General features: G+C 40.6%; 1 protein-coding gene across 5 annotated transcripts in view; it reads left to right on the top strand.

The window, feature by feature from the left end:
• The window catches only part of ERBB4 (erb-b2 receptor tyrosine kinase 4), a 576,015-nt gene that overhangs the window by 434,334 nt on the left and 115,412 nt on the right, over positions 1-26,269 (top strand). For 2 of the 5 annotated variants that reach the window (XM_039554926.1, XM_039554924.1), the window contains exons 16-18: positions 3,839-3,913; positions 22,063-22,195; positions 24,844-24,966. In XM_039554926.1, coding sequence (XP_039410860.1) covers positions 3,839-3,913; positions 22,063-22,195; positions 24,844-24,966 — 331 coding nt within the window. Of the gene's footprint in view, positions 1-3,675; positions 3,721-3,838; positions 3,914-22,062; positions 22,196-24,843; positions 24,967-26,269 lie in introns of all 5 variants that reach the window. The other 3 variants (XM_039554928.1, XM_039554925.1, XM_039554927.1) reach the window with 2 other exon arrangements.

The raw sequence follows: 26,269 nt of genomic DNA, 5'->3' as shown, positions 1-26,269 counted from the left end.
AGAAAACGTGATTCTGCTTCATCCTGCACATCTATTCTCCTGACTGCCAGATCAAGTGCTGGAATAAAACCAGTGCCCCCTCAGTACAGCTGGGATACCCATCAAAAAGGGTTGAGCTGCTGCAGAGCAATGCTCCCGGGATGGTATTACCTCGTTCCTGCAGTGCAGCTCTCTGTGAGTCAGGCTGCTTGATAAAATGGGTTCTTAGTTCTCACCTGATGTGATGTTTCCAGTCGTCTCCACCAGTTGTCACCAAGGAGGGGTCTGTCCCACCTCTGTTTCCTGTGTTCTGCCACAAATTCCATCTTGGCACTTGCAGAGGACTGCTTTAGTGAGGTTTGATAGCACCATTCTCCTCCCTTATTCAAATGTAATGACTGTTTCTCTTAATAGGTGTGTAATTATCCAGCCCTGTTAATGATCTTGCATTGACCAGAAGAACTGTCAAACAGTGGTGCAACAACTGTGCTTCTTGCTCTTGCATCCCCGTGATAAGTATCAGCTACTTGAAGCCAGTTTGGAGCAGATCTGAGGCACGTGGGACAGCCATCCCACTTAATTCAAGAGAGCTGGAAAGCATCTGGCACCTCTTCTTGCAGAACTAGCCAAAACTGAACACTTCCACAGAAATGAAATGCTAATTATGCAGTAGCTAGTGACAGCCTGCTTCCTTGCTGGGCAGGACACAAATGGGAGATCTCACTGGACACCTCCCCTCATCACACAAACACAGCTTTTTGAAGGGAGTGCATTACTCCTCACCAAAATGCTCTTTTCCTTCTAAGCCATGACCAGAGAAGATGGGGGAGCTCCAGCAACACCGTGTGGCCCTGAAGGGATTTGAGGGCAGAAGCACAGTTTTGCCTCTAAGGCTTAGGTGTATTTTTAGGAAGACAGTTTGAATTCCAGATGAAACAATATTGCAAACAAACTCTGAATAAGAGAAACTGTTACTCTTTTGTTTTGCAAAACTTCCTCCTACCCCCTGTATAGCATCCAGTTCAACTTTGCTCCTCTCACCATGAGTGAGACATTCCTTGTTAGCTCAGTAGCCCTTGGGTGGAGTTGTCTGACTTCATCCATAACAACAGTTGGGTGACCTTCACAACAAAGGTTTTTTCCTGCCCAGAGATAATCCACTTACACCGTTGTAAAATCAGTTTTATTTGTTTCCAGTGACCAAGATTTTTGAGAATTCACCTGGCGAGGAATGGCTTTGCTACCCCATATCTGTTCAGTTAAGACCCCACCTTTCAATCTTAAAGAAAGTTGATAAAAGGCAATATTTCTGGATTGTTTCTGGAAAAAAACCAGTTGTTACTGCAATTTTCAAAACCCCCCATTTCCTTTCAGAGGATGATTATCTGTAAAGCTAGGATGAGCTCCAAGTGTAATTTTCTGGATAAGCTGATTGAACTTTTGTAAGGTACTGAATATATCATTAATAAATTGGCATGTATCAATTAACCAGTTCATTTTACAGAGCCAACTTGGAAAAGAAAATACCATCCAGACTCCAAGCAGAAGGAACACTGGGTGTGAATGGGGTTACCAGCGTGATTGTGTCAGGCTTATATGGGTCAAAAAGCCTGAAATGAAGGGAGTTCCTTCCTGAGGAAAAATACCTGATGACTTGGTGGTACAAAATACCGTGTTAATAAATATTGCCATGACTCACACAGTGTTGTACTTCCCTGCATGTAATCAGGACAGCCAGTCAGGGAGGAAACTGGGAATTGCTCAACTAGGAGTAATGGAATTGCACTTGGACAGAGTTTTCTCTTTGGGGAAGCGAAGTCCACTGAAGAAGATTACAATTTGAAATAAAAATCAATGATACTTCAACTTGCACTGGGTGAGGTCCAAACAGTACAAGTTTGGATTAAATCCTGTTCTCCAAATGTACAGGTGAAGTGTCTGAGACAACAGGCTCTTGATACCAGTCTGCTAGTTCTCTAAGCTAGTAGCAGGCTCTTGGACCTCTACTTTGAAGATGCCCTTCTTTTTATTTTTAGCAAGAGTCTGAGCTCAGGTTTTCTTGGCACAGTAGGAAATGGACAATCTGAGCAATTTTTCAGCCTCCTTCTTTTCTGAACTTGTTTTCTCCAAATTGCTGACAATGCCCTGAAAGGAAGAAACATTGGATGTGTTTGAGATAGGTTAGAATTCAGACAGTCCTGAATTCCGAAGTCCTGATGCCCAGGACAGCTGAAATTCCAAGAATTCTCTCTATTAAGTTTTTGAACTGTGTTTAAATCAACCCCTTACATTTATGCATTATCTGGATATTTAACGCATCTTTTTCATGTCTGATTTCATTGAGGAAATCCTTCCAGTTTATGTTTGCATGTCAGAGTAAATGTCTTAGGCAAAAATAAAACTTCAAGTAAACAAACACAGGGTAAGGTTAACTTGGTCTGCTCTCCCTGATGAGCAGGTATAGGGAAATCGAATTCACTGACTTCATTTTATAATGGCAGAGTGATACCAATTTAAATGCAGCAAAAGCTGATGAGTGGCAAGTGATGGTGAAGCAGAAAGAAGATCTCATGGGAGCTTATTTGAACTCTCAGATTTTTTGACATGCATATCCTTCCATCAAAGCCAATCTGAAAAGCAGCAAACTTTAAAAGAGTTGGGGATCACACCTTAAATTTGAAATGCCTCAACAGAAGTAAGTTGCAGTCTACTGATTGTGTCAGATCACCTCTCCTGCCCATAGTAGATGTACAGCCAAAGGGCCTGTTAATAAAATGGCTCTGAGATCTTGCTAAAGAGAAATAAATGGTTTGGTTTCCTTAAATGCCAAGGGCTAGGTACTCCCCATGGCTAGAGTGCCTACCTGGGCATGCAGCACTGAAGGGGGCCAGGTTGTTAAAACCCCTAAAAGCTCAACTTTAGGTCTCTGAGAATCCTGACTTCTATGTAAACATGTAATCGACCTGCTGTTTCAATGTAGAAGACCAGGAAACCAGTCCTGCTCTTCATGGGGGCAAGGGAAATCCACACATGCCCATGTTCTGCAAACCATTTTCCATGGTTGTGTTTTAGTGGTGCTGCATTTAGTGATTCCTTGCATTTCCAAAGCCTTTGGTGAGCATCAGCTGTTTGTGCAGGTGGAAGACTTTTGGCAGCATCTAAAGAAAGCAGAAGAAAATGTCTGAATCATCAGACCCCGTTTGGCTGTGGTTTTTGTTGCTGGAAGTTGGTCCTTGAGCTTCCCTGTTAAACAAGTATAGTCAGCTTCCAAAATATTTCTGCAGTCGCCCTTGCTGCTTAGCACAGGATGAACAATTGCATCAATTACAGAAAGAAAAGCAAGTTCTGGATTGTGCTCCTTGAGGTCTCAACTTGTAAGTGAACAGCTTTTGTACAATAATGACTGGTTTGATGACTCATAAAAACATGCAGGAAAAGCAACTCTGTTGTCAGGACTCCCACGTACGCAGGTGAAACCTGCCTTAAGTGCTGTTTGAGCCAAGATATGGCCTGCCTTGGAGTGCTGTTGCTATTATTGTTCGTTTTGTCACAAGCTATAATTTTTTTGGTGACTTAGGTCTCTCTTAGAGAGAGAAGAGCTAGAATTAAGAACAGAAAGGGGATTCCTGCTTCTTGGGTGTGTAAATAACAGATGTCTCTCTTTCTCTCCCTGTTTCCACTTTGGATTTGCTGCAGGTGCATAGGGCCACACCTGGAGGACTGCATTGGGCTGATGGATAGGTACTGGCTGCGTGCTGGCTGCCTGTGTGTCTCCATCCCGCACGTGTGGACAAGGGCGCATGCGTGTGCATGTCCTGGGGAGTGGCAATGACGTGGTTTGTTCTGTAATTGCCTGCAGGTGTAGAGGCCCCGCTAGTCATGACTGCATTTACTATCCATGGACACGGCAGTCCACTTTGCCACAGCACGCTAGGTAACATCCCCACCCCATCCTTCTTGCCCAGGGGCTTGCCCTGCCTGCCTCAGGAATGTCATACTATCCAGTTTGTCCACAAGCACTCATTTTGGGGAGAATACAACTTGTCCTTAAGTGAGATCTGCCTCTCTACATGCAAATTTGCTTTTCTGTTTGAAAGCCAGTTGAATATTCTGCTCATTTAGGCTGACTAGAAAATGCCTTTTTAAATTGTTTTTATTTTTACCTTAAATCAATAAGGATTAAATTCTGAAATTGCCCATAGACATACATGTTTCCAGATTAAATTTTGTTAGATGGTGAAAATTCTGGTAAAATTGGAATCCACTTGTTTTCTCTTTATTGATTTGTTTGTTTAAGACAGAATTTAAAATCAAATGAACCTCTTTCTTCCATACACCTTGTCTTGAAAAAGTAAATGTTTTAGCAAAACCAAATTTCTTCCTTAATTCACATAACACTGTTATTTGATTTTTTTCATTTTCTGTTTAAAAGAAAAATTGTAACCTTGCAGCAGTTTTATTTTTCAATAATGACAATTGAAACAAATTAATGGAGGCTTTACTCTGCATTCTTTTTCATGAAAGCCCTGCATTGCCATTGAGTTTGTTAATTTTTGAATTCAAACTGGTTAATATGACTTCTAGGCTTTGGGATTACTCTCCTGAGCTAAGACTAGATGAAAAATGCATAATTTCAATCAAACCCACCTGATTCAGGATTTCAATCTGAGGTTTTTTCTTGTCTTTTTCAAAAGGTTTTAAGGTTGCCTTTCCTTCCTAATTGTGTATGTAATGTGAATATTCCTATTTCTAGCTTATGAGGGAGAACATATTTGGACTTCAAAAACAGTGCACTATAAATGCTGTCCAATGGTACATTTGTTTATTAAATCAGTGTAAGTTCTGACTTAATTCATTAACCAATGAATAAGCAACACAAGATGAGTTTTTCAATATTTCAATGTTTTGTTTTAATCTTTCTGATCTGGGATATCCAGTTTGAGATACGTCTGTGGGGCCTCATTTTCAGATGGGCTCATCCAAACTGAGCTGCCCAGGTTTTAAAGGTCCTAATTTCATCAAAGCACAAATACAGAAAATGTATTATTATTATTTCCTTAAGTTTAAGGGCCTTACCAAACTACAGAAATGAAAGCAATTGTTTTGCTCTGTTCAGCTGTTTTACTCCTGCTCCATTTGGTCTGAGGGGGAAGACCCTCAAATGTTTCCTGTTTCCTTTGGATCGGTTGAATATTTTTTTGTTTGTTTCAACCTTGCTGAATTTATTTTAGGAAAAATGGCTGCACTGTGTTTAAATGTATTCTTTCACTTTCAAGGCAAAGGAAATTTCATACCTTTATATTAGATTTGTGAAATTGTGCTGCTTTTTTTTATTTTTTTATTGTGAAAATGGTTTATTCTGTTTGGGCTAAAAATGGGCAAAACTGCACTGGCAAAGTGACACTTTTTGTTACAGTAGGGTTGTAAATCCGAAATGGATGTGTTTGACATTAGATAGAAACTTCTGCATGACCCTCTGTTGTGCACCCTCCTGAGATTTGTAAATCTTAATTAATAATCGGTCTGACCCTTATCAATTGACTTGAGTTTTTTTCCATTGATGTGAATTACCAGTGAGTTGAAGGGGACAGGGTTTTCTGCTGTTCAGGCAGCTGAAAGTGAGAGCAGGGCTTTAACCCAAACAGCAAGATATTCCTCATCTTCTCCTATTTCCATTTTCATAGCAGTGTTGCTTTTCTTTCCAGTTTTTTAGTTTGCAAATTGTTTATGCCATGATCCATTGACTTGAGGGCTTTTGTAAGAGCCTGGTAGAATAGCAAAGGAATTCTTTCTGTCGTGTTTAATAAAGATGAATCAGATGTGCTCACATGGCTTGTTTTCCAAATGACTGGTGAAACTTCAGTTTTTCTGCTTATCCTTAGTCCCTTCAAGTCTGTGGGAAAACAACCTTACTTTTGGCAATGCATTCCTTTCTGCATAGTTTGGTTTTGGTTTTTTTAACCTTCGATAGAGTTCTGTCCAAAAGAACAGCTCCTCATGCAGCTTCCTGTACGGATTATTCCTGTGGAGCTTTGGTTTTGGTTCCACCTTCCATACCAGCCTTTCCTAGAAATCACGAAAGCAAAGATGGAAAGCAGAAGGTGGCTGGAATTTCCCAGGATGCCCAAAGGAGTTATCCATCCTCCTTTCCTGCCTCTTATTACAACTCCTCCTTTTGCTACCTTCTGGCAGTTGCAGTCAATGTTTTTTTGTGGTTCGGGTAGCACACGATAGCACACAATGGCACATTCCAGCATATTCTAGAACAATCAGCAAAAAGATTAGTATGTCTGCTCCCAAGATTGGGATAACTGTTGTCTAAAAGGAAGGTTCAAAAACTGTAAAAATAATGCTCTGCTGTTCATTAAGAAAATACTCCAGATAGTCAGGAAAGGCTGGTTACTTTCAAGTTCACCAGAAGTTTGGTTAGTGCAGTTATTGGAGTGAGATTGTGGACAAAGTTTTTACCTAAAGTATGAATTTTAATTGGTTTATCCTTCCTAGGCTTCATTCACCTTAATATTAGGAGAGAAGAGATCATCAAAAGAGGAGTGAAGTTTCTGTTTTCTGGTGCATGTGAGATTGTATATCTAAAGACGTGATCAGGAGCATGTGGTGGATAAGATAGGAAAGTACCAGCACCAGCACTGATGTTCCTGGTCTGAGTAAGCTGTTGTCTCTGTTTATGCCCCAAGAAAATTTCATTTACATTTCCCTTTTAACTAACAGAAACTAATTAGCCAGGCCCACTATTGTCAAGTGCTTCAATAGAATGTTGTGTAGCTGTTAACTCAAATTACAATCCTATTGCTAGCTTTGTATCCAAAAACTACATCCTCTCAACAAATCATCACTTCCTCCACAGAAAAAAAAAACTGGTTTTATGTACTGTGTATGCATACAAGAGCTAATTAACAGTAAACCCTGTGTAATGCAGGCAAATCCTTTCAGAGCTGTTTTGTACCCCATCACAGTATGACTTCAATAGAATTTCACAGCAGCTCTCAGTAGTTGGTGGGGAAGGGAAACCACCTCTAATAAACTGCTTATGTTCATGGCTTTTATGGCGCTCGGCTCCGTTGCTTGGAGGAAAGCGCTCCATATGCTCTCTATTTTTATGGAATAATTATAGTTGTTCTGGAGGGGCAGAGGATCTCTGTATAAAATAAGAGGGAAAATAAGATCTGTGAGTACCAGCTAAGCTACATTACTTGGTTGGTAAAAGAAGCTACTCTCCAGAGACTCTTAATATGGAGCTTTCTGAAGCTGTATCAGAACAGAGCAGTTGAAGAAACAGGTTTATTTTTTAAGAATCCAGATTAGAAAAACAGACAGTTTCAGATCCTGCCTCTGTGTGTTGCATAGAGCTTACATATAATCTGTTTAGGACAAATTCACACGATCACAGAATCAGCTAGGCTGGAACACCACCTTTACAACGAGACCGAGGCACCGAGTACCACATTGAGTCTTTTCTTGCACACTTCTGGGGGTGGTGACTCCTCCACCTCCCTGGGCAGCCTATTCACCCTTTCTGTAAAGAACTTCCTAATGCCCAACCTAAACCTCCCCTGTGTCTTCTTGTCCTGTTGCTCGTGTCCTGGGAGAAGAGACCAACCCCACCTGGCCACAACCTCCTTTCAGGTTCATGAAAGAGATTGATAGAGAACTCCCAGTTCTGTGTGAGAACTTCCCTCTACTGAAGTGGTTCTGAAGCCAGACCTCTGCTGAAGTCACTTTCATTCTTGCCCCATGGTATTTCCCTGCCTGGAGCTTTAGGAGGAGTACATTTGGAATATCCCTGTGACGTGAATGAAAGTCACTGCAATGATCTTGTGAGCTCCTCCACTTTTTACCACTTCCACATTTTAAGACTAGTCTTCTTGTGGAAAGGGTGTACGTGGGTATTCCTTCTTTCCTGTTGTACAGATAGAATCCTAGAATGGTTGGGGTTGGAAAGGACCTTAAAGCTCATCCAGTTCCAACCCCCCTGCCCCAGGTTACTCCAAGCCCCATCCAACCTGGCCTTGGGCACTTCCAGGGATCCAAGGGAAGCCACAGCTTCTCTGGGAAACCTGTGCCAGGGCCTCACCCCCTCACAGTGAAGAATTTCTTCCTCATATCTGACCTAAATTTCCCCTCTTTCAGTTTTCGGTCAGACTACAGTTAATAAATCTCTCATTTTATTAAAGCTTCTTTTCTGTACCATGTTCAGAAAGATTTGTCTGTGATCAGTGAGGGTTTGTGCTTCATCTGCTTTACTCAGCAGGGTTGGCTGGTATGGACTCATAGTATGGAAGAACTTAGTAGGGTATGCTACTATAGAGAGAAATAAACTGTTAAGGTTGGGAGAGTGAAAGAACTGGAAGCAATTCTCACACAATGCTGTTTAAAATCTGTTCTGTGGCTCCAGTAGTGTAAGTATCCTGTTGAGAGAACGTAGGACAGAGTAAGGTCAGAAATCTGCTGTTTCTAGAAGTTTTTTATATGAGGAGCGGAATGTGAGCAAAAAACTCTTACAGGATCTGTTGATACTCATTGACCAAGTTTCTCAGCAGCTGTGCTCATTTTTGATAGGAAAATTCTTTGTTTGGAAAACTGACTAAATTGTCTTTACTGAAACTATGAGCAGGGAAAAATTATGAGTAATAAGGCCAAATGTGATAGGTCACTGCCAGAAGAAAAGAAGCAATAGGAAGTGCAAATTAATAAATGGTTTGTTGGAATGGAAAACAACACACACAGCCATTGCAGAGGTCACTGCTTTTGTTTCTCATCACCCTTGCATTGTGTGTCTGTATTGATTTGGCTACACAAATAATATACAATGCAGAAATAAAATTGTGCTGTGGAGAAGTGACCTTATTATAAAGCAACAGTGTATATCTCACCACTCTCCAATGGGTTTCTCTCATGGCTGGAAATAAGGATTTAATTTAGATTTAATGTTGTTATAAATTAATTATCTATTATTAAATATACATTTGTAGAGCTTTAGAAATATGGAAGATATAGGGTTGTTTAAACCTCAGTGAATGGTTTCTTAATAATTCATTAATATTTAATATATAATAAATCAGAACTAAAGCTTGTGGTCTTACTTCCAATCTACCTGTGCAATGTAGGCTTTGTCACTCTTTCTTAGAAAAATTTACCTGTCAAATGTATTTGAGTTGAGAGTCCAGCCCAGACTTAATTCTCTGCAGTCTGGCTTACTCCTTGTGACCTTATTCAGGTGTGAAGGAGCTGCAATTCCTGCGTGAAATGGGAAGCTCTTGGCTGGGGTTGTTTAGAGCAGCACATCCCCCCCCCCCCTTTGCTTTTTATTGCGTGTTTAACACCACTTTTCTGGAATGATGGAGTGTTGAACATGTGATTCAGACGATAATTTGCATTTTAAATCTGTAATTGACATTACCTTTTTTGTTTGTTTTTCACACCAAAATGTATGCTCTACTTCAGTTAAGTTGCGACAGCTTTTCCAGCATTGGGTCAAAACTAGCAGATTACTTGTTAATGATGATAGTATAGTTGTCTGTCAGTCCTTTTCATTTGTTTTTGCAGGAATGGAAATACCACTGTTCAATTTGATACTTCACTAGTATGTAGCAAACACAATGGTAAATGAGTTAAACGAATTAAACAAAGCAGTAAGTTTCAAGGAATTAACAAACTCCTGACTCTGGTGCTATGTGTGGGAAGTTGTACCTCAGCATTTACCAAAGGTGGAAGCATTACCACAAATACCAGCAACCATGCAGGAAGAGAGCATTAGGAAATCAAGCCATCAGACCAAATTACTTAATCTTACTATATTTTTTTTCCATGCTGTAAAGTAACGGGGTGGGAAAATGTCATATAAATTATCTGTACCTTTGGGTAGTAGTTTCAAATAACTAAATTCAATTTCTAGTGGGAAAGGGGGACTAATACAAAACTCATTTCCCATGCCATGCCCTCTTTGTTAGTTCAGCTTCCTCTGCATCTCCTTTCTGTAAAGTAGAGGTATTTTGCCTCTTTTCTTCCCCGTTACAGTGGTAGTGGATAGAATTGAACAAGAATGTAGACCCTGTGCCTCTGGAAAGGCTGACTGTTTTCCCAGGAAGGTGTGTTAGAGAGGCTTTAGAGAAGAGCCATTGGGAATAATACCTTGTATCTTGGAGTGAAGTTTAGGAACTCAAACAGCTAAAGCTTATTTTGGCTGAAAGTGAAGGTGTAGAGCCAGATTCTCCTCTAGAAGTACACAGGTAAGGAGACAAAGTTTGGTTAAGGATGGCACTAAGTCTAGCAGACTGAAAATGAGAGTTGGGTGTCTTTGAGGTATGAAATGGGTGAAATCTGAGGGACATTCAAAGCAGCAAAATGCCAGTGCATTTCTAATGAAGGTTATTAATCCCTGGAATGATTTTCTTTGGTAATGTTCTCTTCTCCAGCATTAGACTTGTAAAATCAAGACTGGGAATTTTTTTTGCAAGCAAGACCAGTTTGTGCTGAGCCTGGAGGCAGAGGGTGGTGTGGCTCCTCCTGCCATGTGACAGGACACTTCAGTGTCTGTGGCAATCATTTCCAGCTGTGATCAGCTCTTGGCTCATGGTCTAAACTAGAATGTCCTTTGAACTTTGATTCTGAGTACTGAGTTGGACACAGACAAGCAAAGCCAGGGCTTTGGCTCCTGTCAGCTGTGGATGAGGCACAGAGTGAGAGTTCCACATGACTTTACACAAGATTTCTGTTCTGTTCACATATGCTTGCTCATTAGCAGTTAGGTCAGGTGAAATTCTGAATTTTCAGACTGTCCTTTGCTAGGAGAGCTGAGAAACTCATTCAGATCTTATCTATACTTTTGTCAAAAAGCTTCATGCCTTTTTTTCAATCTGATGTAAATTTTTAATGACGCCATCTTCACTTGCTGGTGAACAAGATCTTTTGCAGACATATTGGCTGTTTCATCAATAGAAGATAATGTCGAAAATAATTTCTGTAGTTATCTGAGATTGAGCAAACGATAAAACAGGCAAGGAAAGATTATGGGATAATGTGAAGAACAAGTGCTGGCTAGTTCTGATTGAGCTTTTCTTTGGCAGAGGGTTGTGAGGAGGTAACTCTATCTGCCTGTTGTGGTACATTTCTCAGCAGAGCTGGTAGTCTCTCATACTAAAGAGTTGTGGCATTTATGCTGAAATCTGAGAACAACTACAAGGACAAGGGCCAAGCTTTGGTTAAACATGGTCCAGTCATGATGTAATCCCTGATTTGTCAATGATACAAAGTTTTTCTAGTAATGCCTAAAGGAAAACTCTCTGAAATGCAATCAGCCTTTTTAATGAAGAGTGTGAACTTTTCCCTCAAACAATTTGTCTTGGACTCCCAGTACTCTGCCTGTGACATAGTGTGTCCTTTGGAAACACAGGATTTCAAAGCAGTATACCAGTGCTGGACACCTCTTAAAATGCTCACTTGGATTTTTGTTACATGTTCTTATTGTACTCACTATTCCATTTTAACTCATAATTCTCTACTTGTTGTAAATGCAATGATGTTTAGATATGTCACTGAAATTAGGTAGTAAAGATATGTCTTAGAAGGCTGTACTAGTTTGTAAACAAATTAGTGGGAGACACCAAGTCAAAATAACAACTTAATAGGGAAATAAAAAGAGAAAAAAATATATAAAAGCAGATAACACTGGGTTAAACTGACAGAGTTAGGATATAACCTGAGTCCCTGTTAGGTAGGGTGGTGGTAGCAGTCTGGTAGAATGGTGGCTGCAGTCCTCCTGAAGCAGTGATCCTGTAGAAAGGTCTGCTCTTCCTCAGGTCCAGTGGTGGCTGTGTAGCTCCTGTCCTCTGGAAATCCAGTGGAAAGGTTGTCTGTGGTGTTCGGAATCTCAGATTATATCCAGGATGGGATGCTTGGTTCCTCCCTCTGGGTGGAGCATCTCACAAGGGGGTAATGAGTCATGAGGCAAAGTGTTGATTAGGCTCATTAACAGAAGATAGTCCGGAGGGAGTTATCTCTGAGTCATGCGGCAGGACAATGATGGGCAATTAACAGAAAGATAGTCTGGGGGGAGGAGGCAAGGAAACACTGCCCCACCTGGTTTCAACAGCTCCTGAGGATGGTAATAGAATACACTGCAACCCAGGACAAAGGCACAGAAGCAGTAAAGCACCGTAACATGAGTGAAAAGAAGTGGTGACAGCGGAAAAGTAGAAGGAAGCAAAAGGATAGAGGATGTAGGGTTTTTTGTTATAATTTCTTTTGCTCCAAATAATCCTGCAAGGTTAGAATCTGTAGGCCTGATGTCAGTGTAGGTCATGCTGAAGAGGAGACAAGACACTGCAATCCCTGCTTTTGGTGTACAGTATGTTTATCTGCAAATTAATCCGAAAATAATGCTGGGAACATGGGCCAGAGTATGCATATCCTGTAGGCTGGTCAGAAGCAAAGAAACTGCATTGACATGGTACACTGGAGGGAAGAGGTCTAATTCCAGAAGGACAGTTCAGCAGCACGACAGTGGCCAAACCCATCTCCTCTAATTTCTCAGCAGGCTTGAATCAGCCATGGGGATATTTTCAGTTCATGACAGTGGTGTCTGTAACCATGGGCTTTGCTTGAGTGAATAGCCTTCCTTAAAAAAAAAAGTGCAAATTTCAGGAGTAAATCACATCCTTCACTGCCCCTAATGGACTGATGAAGGGAAAAAAAGAAAAGGTAAGAAGTATTCCTGCATTAAAATGGACAACTAGTTGTTAATATGCGTAGTCTCAATCACAGTAGGGATAATAGACAAAGAACAGATTGAAGAGATAATATCCTTGCTTTAAAACTGTCCCATCTCCCATAGATACGATGTTCCCTCCCTTGTGGCAGTGATGTCCTCTGCATGTGAATAACTTGGATGCAGGCTAAGTTCACTGCTGTCTCACTTCAGCTCTGGGTGAATTCTCTCTACTTTTAGTTCCTGGATCAACTGGTGGATCAGGGCTGCAAATTCCAAACTTCTGGACATTTGAGTCAACTTCTAATCAATGGATTTTTAAAATAGGGGAGCAGTTTCCAGGAAACTTCCAATGAGAAGAAGGGTATCACTGAGAAAGCAAGCCAAAACCTATAGCTGTGTCAGTATGTTTGTATATACTCTCTCAAGGTTTCCTCAGCCTTTTTGTGCTGCTGATGACTTAAACACTTCAAAATGGAATGAGAAGCAATCCCTCTCTCCCTCATGACAGAGGCAGGGAAAAAAGGTATTGAAGCCTTCTCTCCCCTTGTTTTTTTATTTTCTTAGCCCCTAATGAGCTTCAGACACTGTGAGACCTAAAAGGCACAAAGTGTCAGCAGGGTCCACTACCTGCCAGAGTACTGGTACTTAGGTTTTGGGATTTGCTGGGATGGGGAAAGGAAGGGGGTTGTGACTGAAAGGGGAAAAAGAGATTTTTAAATTGGATCACTGTTTCCTCAGATGCTTGGCCTGTTCTGTTCTGGGATTTCAGCAGCTGTTAGAAGATGAGTTTCTTTGACATTTAGAAGCTGTCTAGATAAGGCAGTAGATCTTGGAATGTTCTATCATACAGAAATTTGGGAGAAGGAGGAGCTGTTTTACTAAATAGTCATTTTCCTTGGTGTAGGCTGTACTGTACTACAAAATAATCCTAGTAAGAGAGCAGTTGGAGAGTCTGGGTTGCTCTGAGCAGTACCCTCACCATGGCCACGAGCTGCTTTTCTAATCCAGTCACATCTGTGACGGTGGAGATGGTGGGAGGTTGCTGTGTACACGAACGCAACCCCATCGTCAGCAGAGCTGAGAGCAGGATGATGCTCACAAAGGCTGGTTTCCCTTGCTCCTTTACAGCCACTGGGGTGGAAGAGATTCCTTTGGCTGGATGTGGATACAGAAGAGAGCAGTGACAGTGGGTGAGTTTGGAGCTTCTGTGCTGAGCTTTTCTTCTCAGAATGGCCTTTGGGGAAATTCTGGCAGTGGGATGGTGACTAGAATTAAGAGGAGTTGCAAGATACTCCAGAGTTTCTCTCTGCTTCATTTGGTAACATAAAATGACTGGGAGATGACTGATAAGTTATTAACATAGAAGAACTTTTGGGCATAGTATTGTATAAGGGTGACCCTGTACAAACCTGTGTCAGGAACAGGGTATCAGTTTTATGGGAGCTTATTCCCCAATAAGAAAATGAGATTTTCTAACAATTGATATAATTTGTGTAGGATGTTTAGACAGTATGCTATTCCAGTAAAATAATAGTGATAAATCCAAAAGCAGCATCAGGCATACTCAAAGAAATTCCTTATACCCTGCTCTTTATCTGCCTTCGATTTTCCTCTATATTTATGAGCACTGGCTGCATTTATTCACTGCTATGCTCCACAAAGATAAATTCTGCATATTTAGAACTCAAGTGATGAGTAGCTAAAATCTGTGTTGAAGTTAACAGCATCGTGGCCATTACTAGTGTTGTAATAAATGTCTCAAATGCTATATGTGTAATGTTATATAAACATCTGTGCCAGTGCAGAGTGAAGTGTGACTATTTTGATTTAGGTTTTGAAGGAAAGATTTTTAACAGTAGGTGTGCATGAATGTATGTAATACATGAATGATAGATGGATGCATATTTCCAAACACATCCTGCTACAAGTCCTCCATGCACTCTCATCTCAAACATAGGTCCAAAATATGCTTTAATGCCACCACTTGTTAAAAAATCTCAGCTGAAACCCATGTAAGCTCTTACTACAGAACAAATTATTGGATATGACAAGAAACTTGAAGATTGGGAACACAGTGTGATGGTTCTGTTCTTATGAGTTTAAAATGTGCCATTTTGTTATCATACTATGGTTTGGGTTGGAAGGGACCTTAAAGATCACCTCATTCCACCCCCTGCCATGGGCAGGGACACCTTCCACTATCCCAGTTGCTCCAAGCCCTGTCCAGCTTGGTCTTGGACACTTTCACAGATGGGGCAGCCACAGCTTCTCTGGGCAGCCTATGCCAGGGCCTCACCACCCTCACAGGGAACAATTTCTTCCATATATATAATCTAAATTTCCCCTCTTTCAGTTTTGATGTTTGGTTTTTCTCTTCTGGCAGTTTCCAGTGCTGAATCTTAGTCTGACTGTTTCCTTAGGTGCAGGGGCTTGTTCCCCTTGGAGAGGTGCTTGGGCAGAGGTTGGGGCTCTCTTCAATGTACAGAATTTGTTTTCATAAAGGAGAAACATAAAGCCATAAAGACTTCAGAGGAGGGAATCTGGTTCAGAATGTCAGACTTGGTCCCCAAACACAGTCCTTGAAGGACTGTAAAACAGTCCTGGAGCTTGAGAAGGCAAATGCTTGCTGTCCCAAATGACTTAAAGCTGGAACAGGGGGGAGTCCAGTGTTCTTAACCACTTAAACAAAATATCTGCTCTGTGGTCCTTAAATCTTCTGAATGATTACTTTCAGGAAAGACTGGCATTCAAAAAAAGCAGGCAGGTATAAAAAGAGAGATCAATGCATTTTCTGAAGAAAGATGATGATTTGGGAAATAAAGTAAAAATGAAGGACATGAGGTAGTGTTGGATCCCAATTCTTCGGATCTCCCGTCGGATTATTCAATTAGGAGAGATGGGACTATGCAATTACTCAGGATTTATTGCTTAAAATAACAAATAAGGCATTGGTCTCGAGGCATGAGATTTGCAGGAAATCATAATAATGGTGAATAGTCGCAAGACTAAGGGTTACATAGCAATTTTTAACTTTCTAATCCAACAGGCACTTAAAACGAAACTTTGTTTTGACTTTATGACCTATCACCTGTGGTATTCCCACTGCAGTGTGGCTGTGTCTTACCCAGTGATTTGTTAAGTCATGTCCACACACAGAGATCACTTTTACAACATCTAAATTCTTAACTTAACTTACAAAATCACATTATTATACTTAAAACCCTCCACCATAACACCCATTTACTTATTTTTACTTATAGCTATAGAAACACAGGTTTGTGATTCTCTGTGCTTAAGGTCTATAAATCTCTGTCAATTATGCCAGATTTCTTCCAGGGTTGTAAATCAAATCAACCCTTAACTGCAGAAGTTTTTACTCCTCTGTAAGGGAGGAATAGAGAAGAAAGTAGAGAAACCTTCTTGCAGCTCCTTAGAGGTAGACAATCCACCTGTGCAGTCTACAGGTGCAGTCATATGTGGGTTTGATTATTTCCTATGTTGAACAGCTTAATTCCAGCAAACACTTAACTGGAACTTGAGTGAATTACAGGCACTTTCCACCTGTGAAATTCAGAAAGTGTTTAAAAAAAAATAACAGAAGGAAGAGCACAATATTCAAACAGTTTTTATCCTGACAGTTATTTAAAATACTCATGAACATTCCTTCATGTTCTCTATTCTTTGTGTTTATAAAAACCTATGGCAGAGCAAAATGTTCCAGTTTTGAGCTACAGTGTGTATTCTCTATGTGACCCAGCTCTCACTGGATGTTTTGGTACCTACAGATTTGATGTGGGCTCTGCCATGTGTTTCTCAAGCGATGTAACAGGCCCTGCCATGGGTTGTGCTGCTCTGTGGTGCTCCTGGATCTGACAGTGAATGAACAGCAAACAGTGCCACCAAAGTAGGCCATGTTTCTACTGGAGAAAAGTGTGTTTTCTTGATAAATAATTTCGTGTGCACAGGCATGATGAGCCAGCTGACTGCCACTGGTTGCAGAGAAGCAGGCTGAGTTGATTGCTTCTAATAGGAATTCTTTATGCAGAGAGAAACTCCTTGAGCTAATGCTGGTAGTTTTGGTTTCAGAGCAGTCCATCAGCATCCATGGTCATTACAGCTCTAGTTTCCTTTATTTAAAGCAAAATATTACTGTTTCCAAAGAAAATGGGAAATATGACAAGTTTATAAAGGAGATTGCTCTTGCTGAACTGGCTTCACCTGAGTCTAGTGGGTTTAACTGGCTTTGTGTCACAGATAAATCAATCTACATTATATGGGGCCTGACTTGGCATATTTTAAAAAGAATGCTAATCTGTTTGTTTAAAGCACAAGCCTCAAAGCAGAGTCACTGTGTGAGCTCTTAACAATAGCATTCCTTCTTTAAGTTGAGGCAGAAAACAATAGGGGTGCAAGAGATTTTATTGGAACTTTTCAGTTTTAGAGGAGGAGAAGCCCATAAAAAGACTTGATATTGATGCTGTAATCCCAGAGATTTCAGTAGTTATTCCTAGTCAGATGTATTAACAGGGAGCTAAAATTGAGAGTTCTTCGTAATTTATAGTGAAAACATAACAGAGTGGTAGTTCTAAATTATGCCATTCAGACTTAAAACCAGTTTTAAAGAAATCCATTGTGTACTGTGTGTGGTAATAAAAACGCCATAGATTTTTATTCAATACATATTAATGTGTAGAATGTTAAGCTGTAATAATTTTCAAAGCTGTACTTAGTATTTATTTCTTTATCCTCATTTACTTTGCTGAGTGAAATGGGGACTCCTACATTCTTAAAAAAGAGGTGTGAGTAGAACATACCTTTACAGGCATTGATAAAGGACCCGGTGTGGGTAAGGAAGAAGCAGTTTTGTCAACAGGTACCTGTTTGTTCACATGAGCCTTGGCCAAAGTGAAAGCTGTGTCTGCTCTTTTGTGATGTTTAACTGCTGAGTGGACCCAGACACAGACTGCAACCCTGAGGTCATTTTGCATATTGAAAAGTTGTGGGTAGTTGACAGTTTGCCCATCTCTGGATTAAATGTGGAATTGGTAGTAATTGTGTAACTGTGAGATCAGCTGTGAATTAAAATTTGTGTTTACTCATGATAAAAACTCCTAATCTGCACATAAATAGGGCCATTTATCAGTATTCAAACACCCTCGGATTAGGAGGAGAGGGGGGGAAGGGTGCTTTGTTCTTGAAAAAGAGTATCAAGCAGAGCAGTCTTGGTAACATCAGATGAATCCTTGCCACTCCAGGGGGAGCAGCGTTTCGTGAACACCGGGCACTCTGGAAGTTGTGGCTGTCCAACTTCGCACAGCAGAGAGAGGCTGTTGAAACATCCACAAATTTGCTTTCCAGCCTGATTGTTTATCTTGTATGTTTTAAATACTAACATTACCGTTCCAGGATTAGCAGAATCTGTCAGATCTCTGAAAGGGAAGCTTCAAAATTGGCTGAACCCCCACTAATGAAAGGGATGAGGAATGCAGAATGTGGGAAGCATCCATCAGGAAAAAATAATACCTCAATAACAAGGATTTACAAGAAGGAACTGCTTAGCAAACACTCAAGGTTGTAATGAATCCTGTTTGGATATATAGATTAAAAACTCCAAGAAGGGGAAGGTTGATACAGGAACTTGCAGCCTTCCAACAGCTTGGCTTCAAAGCTCAGTTTCTTTACATCTCGTACCGGGTGGGTCAATGCCAAGGATGGAGAAACAGGTGGTGTTTGTCAGCTTTACTCCATGGGCCACAACTCAATTTCCTCTCTCCTTTCTGCTGCACTCTTCAGTCAAGAGTGTGAGATCAACCATGTACTCATCTAAATCAGTAATTAGGCTTTAATACCTGGTCTCAGGGAACTGTGGGAATTGCAGATGTCCTGATGTTTTGGAGTGGATGGAATGGTATAAGCCCTGCTGCTGAGCATCCTTGCCTGTCTTGGAATGCTAAATTTGAGCTCAGTGTCAGGTTTGGTGTGTGGGAGTGGGTGTTACATGTTTCTAAATATGAAAACACAGTACACATTTAAAAAGAAATACGTATATATTATTCATGTCTCCTAAGGGAATACTGGAATCTTTCTTTCAACTTTTAGCCACAGATACACAGTTTCTAGTTTAAGAGGCAGGATTTTCATGTAGTGATTTTTTTTTTTCCTCCCACAGCCACCCCAGCTGATGCCTTTTCCACTTATTAATTGGGTATTCTGTCCTCAGCTGAGGGAGGGATGTGGGATAGCAAATTAATTATATGGGGTTGAATTATGATTCAGGGCCATGTTTCTTGGACTGCTAAGCCTGTTTTGATGAGCATGAATACCCAGAAACACGTTGCAGAGATTGTTTCCATCCTCTGGGGTAGATTTCCAGTGTGTAAAGGAAAGCAGTGGCTGTATCAGGAGTTTCCTGTTGGTGGGTTTGGGTTAGTGGTGGAGCTGTAAGAAATGTGAGCTAGGATTGACTTTGCCTGTCCATTAATTATGCTGGATGGGCAGGACTGACATGGAACTACCTCTCCTTGCTTGACTTTAGCTTTTCGGAGCCTTTTTAGTCCTCCATGCTTTTAAAAATTACTTTAACATGACAGGGGCTTTTGATAGTGCATTTTTTGTCTTTTCGTCGGAATTGCTCATGGAATTAGTTTTAAGTGAGCAGAAGTCTGAGGGGGGCAAACGTCAGGAATTGCAGTCATTGAGGTGGCTGTGGGACAAGTAATGTAACATAAATAAGTGGATTAAGTCCTTAATGCCACTAGAGAAAATGAGATTTGTGTGTCCAGCTGCCTGTGAAGCCAAACAGTTTGTTAGGTGCATATGCAAAAAAGGATTGAATTTAAAAAAACCAAAATGGTAGAAGGTTTTGTTGCAGCTGCTTTGGTCAGTGCCGCCTTGCAGGGATCCGTGTTGAACAGCCCCAGCAATGGCCCAGCAGAAAGGTAAACAGCTTAATGGAATTTATAAGGGTATTAAAGGTAAGGCTCTGCAAGCATGAAAATAAGCAGAGAACTGTGGCAGGAGACCTGATGATATTAGCAGAACAGAGAGAAAAAGCAAAGTCAACCCAACAAACACAAGTGAAAATAACCCCAATGATGGGGTGGCACCCTGAAAACTGGGCTTAGGAAATAATCCATGTGTGGTTGAAAGCAGTGGTGAAGTGATAACAGGGAGCTGTGGCTGCAGAGACTTGGCATCTGGTCCTGGAGCAAATAAACCACAGGGTTGTTGACTTTGGGGCTTAGTTCTGCAGCAGAGAGAGGAGAAGCTGCTGGGTATGTGACCACATCCAAGGCTGGGATGTTTGGTACTGACAGGATTTGATGCAAGGGTAGTGGATTTGGGAGTCAAGGCAACTGATCACTATTTGAGTGGAAAATACAGCTTTTTCTGTATTTCACTGATTTGTTTAGCATTTAAATATGTTATTTTATTGCACATTGTACTATCCCTTTCATGCTTCCTTTTTAAGCTTGCTTGATAGTATCTTTAGGTGGTACCGTCTGAAAATTCAGGTATAATATAGCATATTTCACATTAACAAGTAAAATGCTTGTTTGGTGAAGCCATTGAAAATTATTTCCTTTTTTCAATTCCCTACTAAAAATTAGGACACTTTTAAAGTCAGTGAGAGTTCACATGATGAATCATAAAGATCCATTTTGAACCCCCCTTGTACTCTATAACAATAGAAGGGCTGCAAACTTCATTTTATTTTCTTCATTACTTATGTCCCCTTTAGAACCATTTTTTTATTATGGTCTATCATGTAAATATTATTTGAACTACTTTTAGAGTACACAGTACTATAAAACTCCAATTACTTACTTTGACAACTGTTATGCTAGTTATTAATATGCACTTTAAAGCTGGGAGTTCTCCTGCCTGTTTAGTCAGTCTGTGGTTTGGTGGTGTTTGTTAAAAATTATATGACTGTTTATCCAGCATAAAAATGAATTTTAAAAATTCCTCTGCTCAAGAGCATTAGTCAGTACAAGCTCCATAGAAGGCTTTTGGTGGCCAGTGTTTTTCATAATTGCCTATTAAAGAGTTTCTTGTAATGTGGGAAGACATGTAAACAAAGAGGAGCATTGTTTGGGGTGGATATGCCAGACTCTTTAAGCTCTGCACTCAAAAGCACAGAGTAACCACTGGGGTTAGAAAAGGCAATGTGTTTTAAGGCCAGACTCCCTGGAGGAGAAGTAGGTGGTACTGGACTCATGTTCCCCAAACACCATAACCCATTTCTCAGCCAGACAGCATTCCCCTTCCTTTATTTGCAAGCTTAGAGTTTCCATCATAAAGTCTGTGAACTGCAATAGGCCTTTGTGTTAATGTGTTTACCCTGGTAGTGGTGCTTTAAATACTGGATGTGGAAGTGTGAGGCTTTCTCAGAGGTAATGTAGACACACCTTCAGGAGCCAAACCAGGTGAGATGGCACTGCTTCATGAAAGGTTGTAAAAAGAAGAATAAAGGGTTGGATAAAACAATTTAGTAGGGAGACTCTTTGAAATTTTCAGTAGCTGTGTGATACATTTTTATTAATAGGCCATAACGTACCTTTCATCATCATTCAGCTGTAACTGAGGGAGGCTTTTAGAGCACAGCAGTGACATTTCCATGATCTTGACAACAGTTAATCTGTTTCCTGGGTTTACCAGGCAGTGGTTTCAGCACCATCTATACTCTGCAGTTGTCATGCTGTCTTTTTACCCATCTTTTCAGCAACTGTCCAGCCATTGTTGGAAGGATGTTAGATGCTCTGAGTGTGTTCATGTTGGTAAGTTGTTGGTATGCTGTGAAAATACCTAATTTAAGGTACTGCTTTGAGTTTTTCTTTGGAGGGAGCCTGATTTCTCCATTGCCTGTGTAGGTGATCTCCAAATCTCGCCTGTGAAGTTCCCTCTCACTTCCTCCATACTTGGGAAGGCATATTGTGTTGGTAGTTTGGGAATTTTTTGTTGGCTTCTTTTCCCCTAAATGCACGAGCCCATGAGTTGATGTGGATGGAGCCAAAATCAGCATAGGCAGAGCTCTTGCAGGAAACTGCAGATATTTGTGTTCTCATTTTGCCATTGCAGATTTGCATTTGCCATCAAAGTGCATGTTGTGTTTCCTTGTCCACACGACTCCTCACGTGTGCATGGGGTTTTGTAAACAAAAGTAGAGTTGGTATGATGATTAGAAACAAGCAAAGACTACCATGTGTCAATGTGTTTGCCTTGACTTCCCATTTGGGCTGGAGTTCTGGTCATAAGGCAGTTATGAGCTTTCCATGTGATTGTGTTTTATGTACCCAAGTTCTTTGGTCTCTCACCCTACCTGTGAAAGTAAAGTCTCTGATTCTGATTGCTAGAACCCCCCTGATTGCCGCGGGAGTTATTGGTGGCCTCTTCATCATCGTCATCATGGGCCTGACATTTGCTGTGTACGTTCGGCGCAAAAGCATCAAGAAGAAGAGAGCACTGCGAAGGTTCCTGGAGACTGAGGTGAGCCCAGGCTGCTTCTCACATGCTGTTTGGAGAGATATGCAGGGCTGTTCTGCTTTTATATTGGAGACGTTCAGGTCTTACCAGAGAGGCCTGTAGAAATCCTTTTGCTTACTTGTGCAGATTAAACCAGTGGAAAGAATGAAGTTATTTCAAGATGCTGGTTTTCTGCATAAGTACAGATTCATGGCTTCTGAAGACCAGAAAAAATTCCCTATGAACACTGGAAGGCGTGTCCCACTGGATTTCTGGACTCCCATCCTGCTCTCCACTGAACTTCTATCCCAAGTCATCAATACCTTTAGCAGCTCTCATGCTTAAATATTACAGGGTTTCATTCTGGCCATATTTAGGTTGACTTCTAAGGCTGAAGTAAGTTCCTTCAGCAAGCTCTGAAGAAACAAACTTCATGTTTAAATGCAGAGGTAGTAACCTACTGTTGTTTCCAGTGCCTACAGTACCTTTGTAGTCCAGATTTTGTCAAAGCCTATAGTAATGATCAGTAATAATAATTATGTATTTTATTAAGCCGAGCTTCACAGAGCTTAACCAATTGAAGTTCCCAGTTCTACTGGCAAAAACATATAACAGAGCTGTAGCAGAGTGCTGTGACCACTCCATCCTGCTCTTCGAAGTGTCATTAGTGGAGAGGGCAGTCTAGGAAGTATATTTAAATATAACATTAAATGTATATCTATCAGCTACTGCAGCAGTGATTACTGCCATCGCTTCAGTCCTATACTTGAGACACTTTGCAAATGATGGTGTTTTTAAAATAGGGTGTGCCTTTGTAAGATAATAAAGCTTGGAAATGCTGTTAGCTAGTGACTCTTTGATAAGGCATTATTAACAGTGCTGTTTTCTCTTCTGTTCCAAGAGTTCTTCTCCCACTCATCTCCTCTGTAGAGCCTGGGAGTAAATGATTTATGCATCCCCAGTCTGTTTGCACAAGTATCTTCATGTTTGGCTAGAATTTGTGTTGCTTGTTAAATACTGTTCAGCTGTATAGAAAGCTTAACAATACTCAGTGCCTTTAAATGAATAAATCTTGCCGTGCCTTTAAATGAATAAATCTTGCCATTGTATCAGCCCATACTTAAGCATAAATTATTTAAAGCAGGTGGTTCTCATTGCATTGGCTTTGAAGTCCAGATATCATTTTTCATTTGGTCAGATAAAAGCTGTGGCTGGCAATAGTCATGAGGGACCAGGGCCTCCTACTGAACATGTGGGGAAGCTGCTGTCTTGGCTGAGAAACTGAAGATTAAATCAGGAGCATCCTGAAATAAACACACAAGCAATTAGCTTTAGTTGAAGTCTCTCTTTCTAGCTGGAGGCTGTAACAGGACTTATTCTTTCTGTAGATCATTCTCCATAAAACTCTACAAGCCTTGTTTTAGACCCCCACAACATGTCTCCACCTCTCCCTGCCATTCCTCTGTTGGTGGACTGCAGCACAGAACCTCTTCTCATCCATCACAAACTGAAAATACAGAAGTGTGCTGCCAGTGTGCCTCATTTTCTTTTACAGTAAACCTTTCTTTCATGGTATAAATACTGGACGTCTAAAGTGGGAAGGAGGAAAGAGAAATCCCTCTAAAATAAGTGCAGCTTGTAGATTATTTCTTGGATAAACCAACTTGTTGTTTGGTTTTATTATGTTTTCTTACCCCATTAATTTCCAGATACTGGTATTTTTACCTGAACAAAACTAATTAGTCTGGTCAACTAATTAAGTAGTTCATGGTTCTCAAAGAGCCATAGAAGTAGTTCTCAAACTGCAGAGCATGGTGCATTTAGCCTTGTAAACAGGCAGCTTTGAAATGCTGCAGTGGTTTCAAACCAATTAGAGTAGGAGGAGCCCTGAATTATTTTTCTCATCCTGTAAAGGAACAGAATGTTTTTCATGTGTTGTATTGAGTATTGTCCTCTACGTGTATTTTTAATTTATTTTTAAAGAAGCATTTTTTTCTGGCAGAGATAGTATGAGATCTAAGAGCATTTTTAACTGAATGTGCCATTGTGGCTCATTTACAAAGTTTCTTGGGACATCTTGAGCAAATTGTTTAATTGCAGTAAATTAGTGGCTGTTATAAATTAGTAGTCTGCTCTAAGGTGTTTTCTCCCTAAAGCTGTCCTCCTGTGTGGTAAAACAGAAGTTCAGAAAAATTGTCCCTTCCTCAAAACAGCATAAGAATGTGATGAGCCATTTAGTCCAGGCCATTAAAAAGAAATATGGTCAACTTAAAAGACACTAAAATGGGCAAAAATAGGATGTGGTACACTGATAATAAATGCTGTATTTCTGTCCTGTAGAAAATATTTATACTGCCTCCATTATCAAAAGTCCTTGGATGTGTTACCCTGACACCAATTCAATTTCCAGCTCATAATTCCATCACACAGTTTCTGGTGGAAATTATTGCGTGTTTTAGTGAGAACTTGCTTTATCAGGTCTCTTGGTTTCGTGGTGTTGCTTGTTTGCTTTTGAAGATGAAAAATCCCTCCAAGAATTGGCTGGGCAGTGGTCAGTAGATCCCCACCACTGTCTTGTTTCAGTATTTACTTGGGTTGGTTGCTCTCAGTATAAACTTCTGATGGGTCTTCATGTTTAGCAGTGTTTGAGACTGTTGGGCTTTCCTTCGCAGCTGGTGGAACCCTTGACTCCGAGCGGCACGGCGCCCAACCAAGCACAGCTCCGCATCCTCAAGGAAACAGAGCTGAAGCGAGTCAAAGTCCTTGGCTCTGGAGCCTTTGGAACTGTGTACAAGGTGAGAGTCTTCCCTATGCAGCTGTGAGTCCCCTCTTTTTAACTTTGCAGCAGTCAAGTTCTGCATTGCAGCAGAGCAGCCTGTCCCATGGGTGGGTTCCTGAGCCCTGGGAGAGAAAGGATACTGGAATTGTGTGCAGGGAACACATCCTCAGGATCAAATGGTGACATGCAAATGTTATTTCTTGGTGAGCAAAGACATGTCAGCCCCAGTCATTTTTAAGTGCAAGAGGGCTACACAGGCTGGACTGTCCTGCTGGCAAAGTGCAGCACCAAGGTTTGCCCTTCCTTTCTTACATGAGAGCAGGACACTTTTGGAAAGCTGGATAAATTTTGTCTTTCATTTCACAAGTGTCACGTGGGCCTTGTAATAGCAACAATACCTAGTAAAACAATGCCATTACCTAAACTGTAACACTTCTTGTTTCTTCCATTGAAATAGAAAAGATGGGTTATGTCAGGGCACCCTTTAACAACTGGGATGTGAGAGTGGAACCCACAATGGAAAAAGTACTTCTGTTAAAGAAGTATTTATTTTTTAAGATCTGTTGGTCATGTCCAGATCTCAGAGGGATGAAGTAGGGCTTAGTGGGCAAGTCAAACCAATTCCCCAACCCTTTGGGAGCAGCCCAAACCTGCCAAATCAAGCTGGTAGGTCAGAGCACCTGAATCTGTCCACAAATAAGGGAGGAAAGGAAAGGAAGGTATGGGAACAGATTTATGAATAACCAGTTTGAATATACTTAGATGATAATAAAGTGATGGAGATGGATGCCATGAGGTTGACAAGAACACAGCGATAGTCAAGAAGGATGGAAAAGTAGCCCAAGACACACACAGTTTGTAAATTTTAATTTAAAATTTCCTTTTTAGCCACCTAAGTTCTTGATTCTCAGGTATTACATAATTAGACAAACAGCCCCTAAATGTTTCACTCTAAATATATTATTCTTAGGGTGTTCTGTTCCTTCATGATGTTATGATCTGGTGATAATCAGTTTTGAGAGTTTACTGATAGCTTCAAATTTGAGCATTAGAATCTAGACAGAAAATCCAGATTTTTGTTTAATTATGTCCCAATCGGTATCAGAATTTTGTCTGAGTCAGTAGAAAAAGTGCATCATGGCCATGCTGCCACTGCTGTTTAGAAACCCTGTTGTGCACAAGAAAATCAAGGGTGTTCACTGATAGAAAATGTTTCATTTTACATCAGAGTTTACTTTTGATGTAAGTAGTTTTATCGGATTTTTATTATTTTGTAACTTTGTGTATTCCCAGTTCTGAGTCTCTTAGCTGATCTGCAT

Source organism: Corvus cornix, chromosome 7 (assembly GCF_000738735.6).
Source record: "Corvus cornix cornix isolate S_Up_H32 chromosome 7, ASM73873v5, whole genome shotgun sequence".
NCBI classification, from domain to species: domain Eukaryota; kingdom Metazoa; phylum Chordata; class Aves; order Passeriformes; family Corvidae; genus Corvus; species Corvus cornix.
The sequence above is the reverse complement of the archived record's forward strand: the minus strand, read 5'-3'. Positions and strand labels throughout refer to the sequence as shown.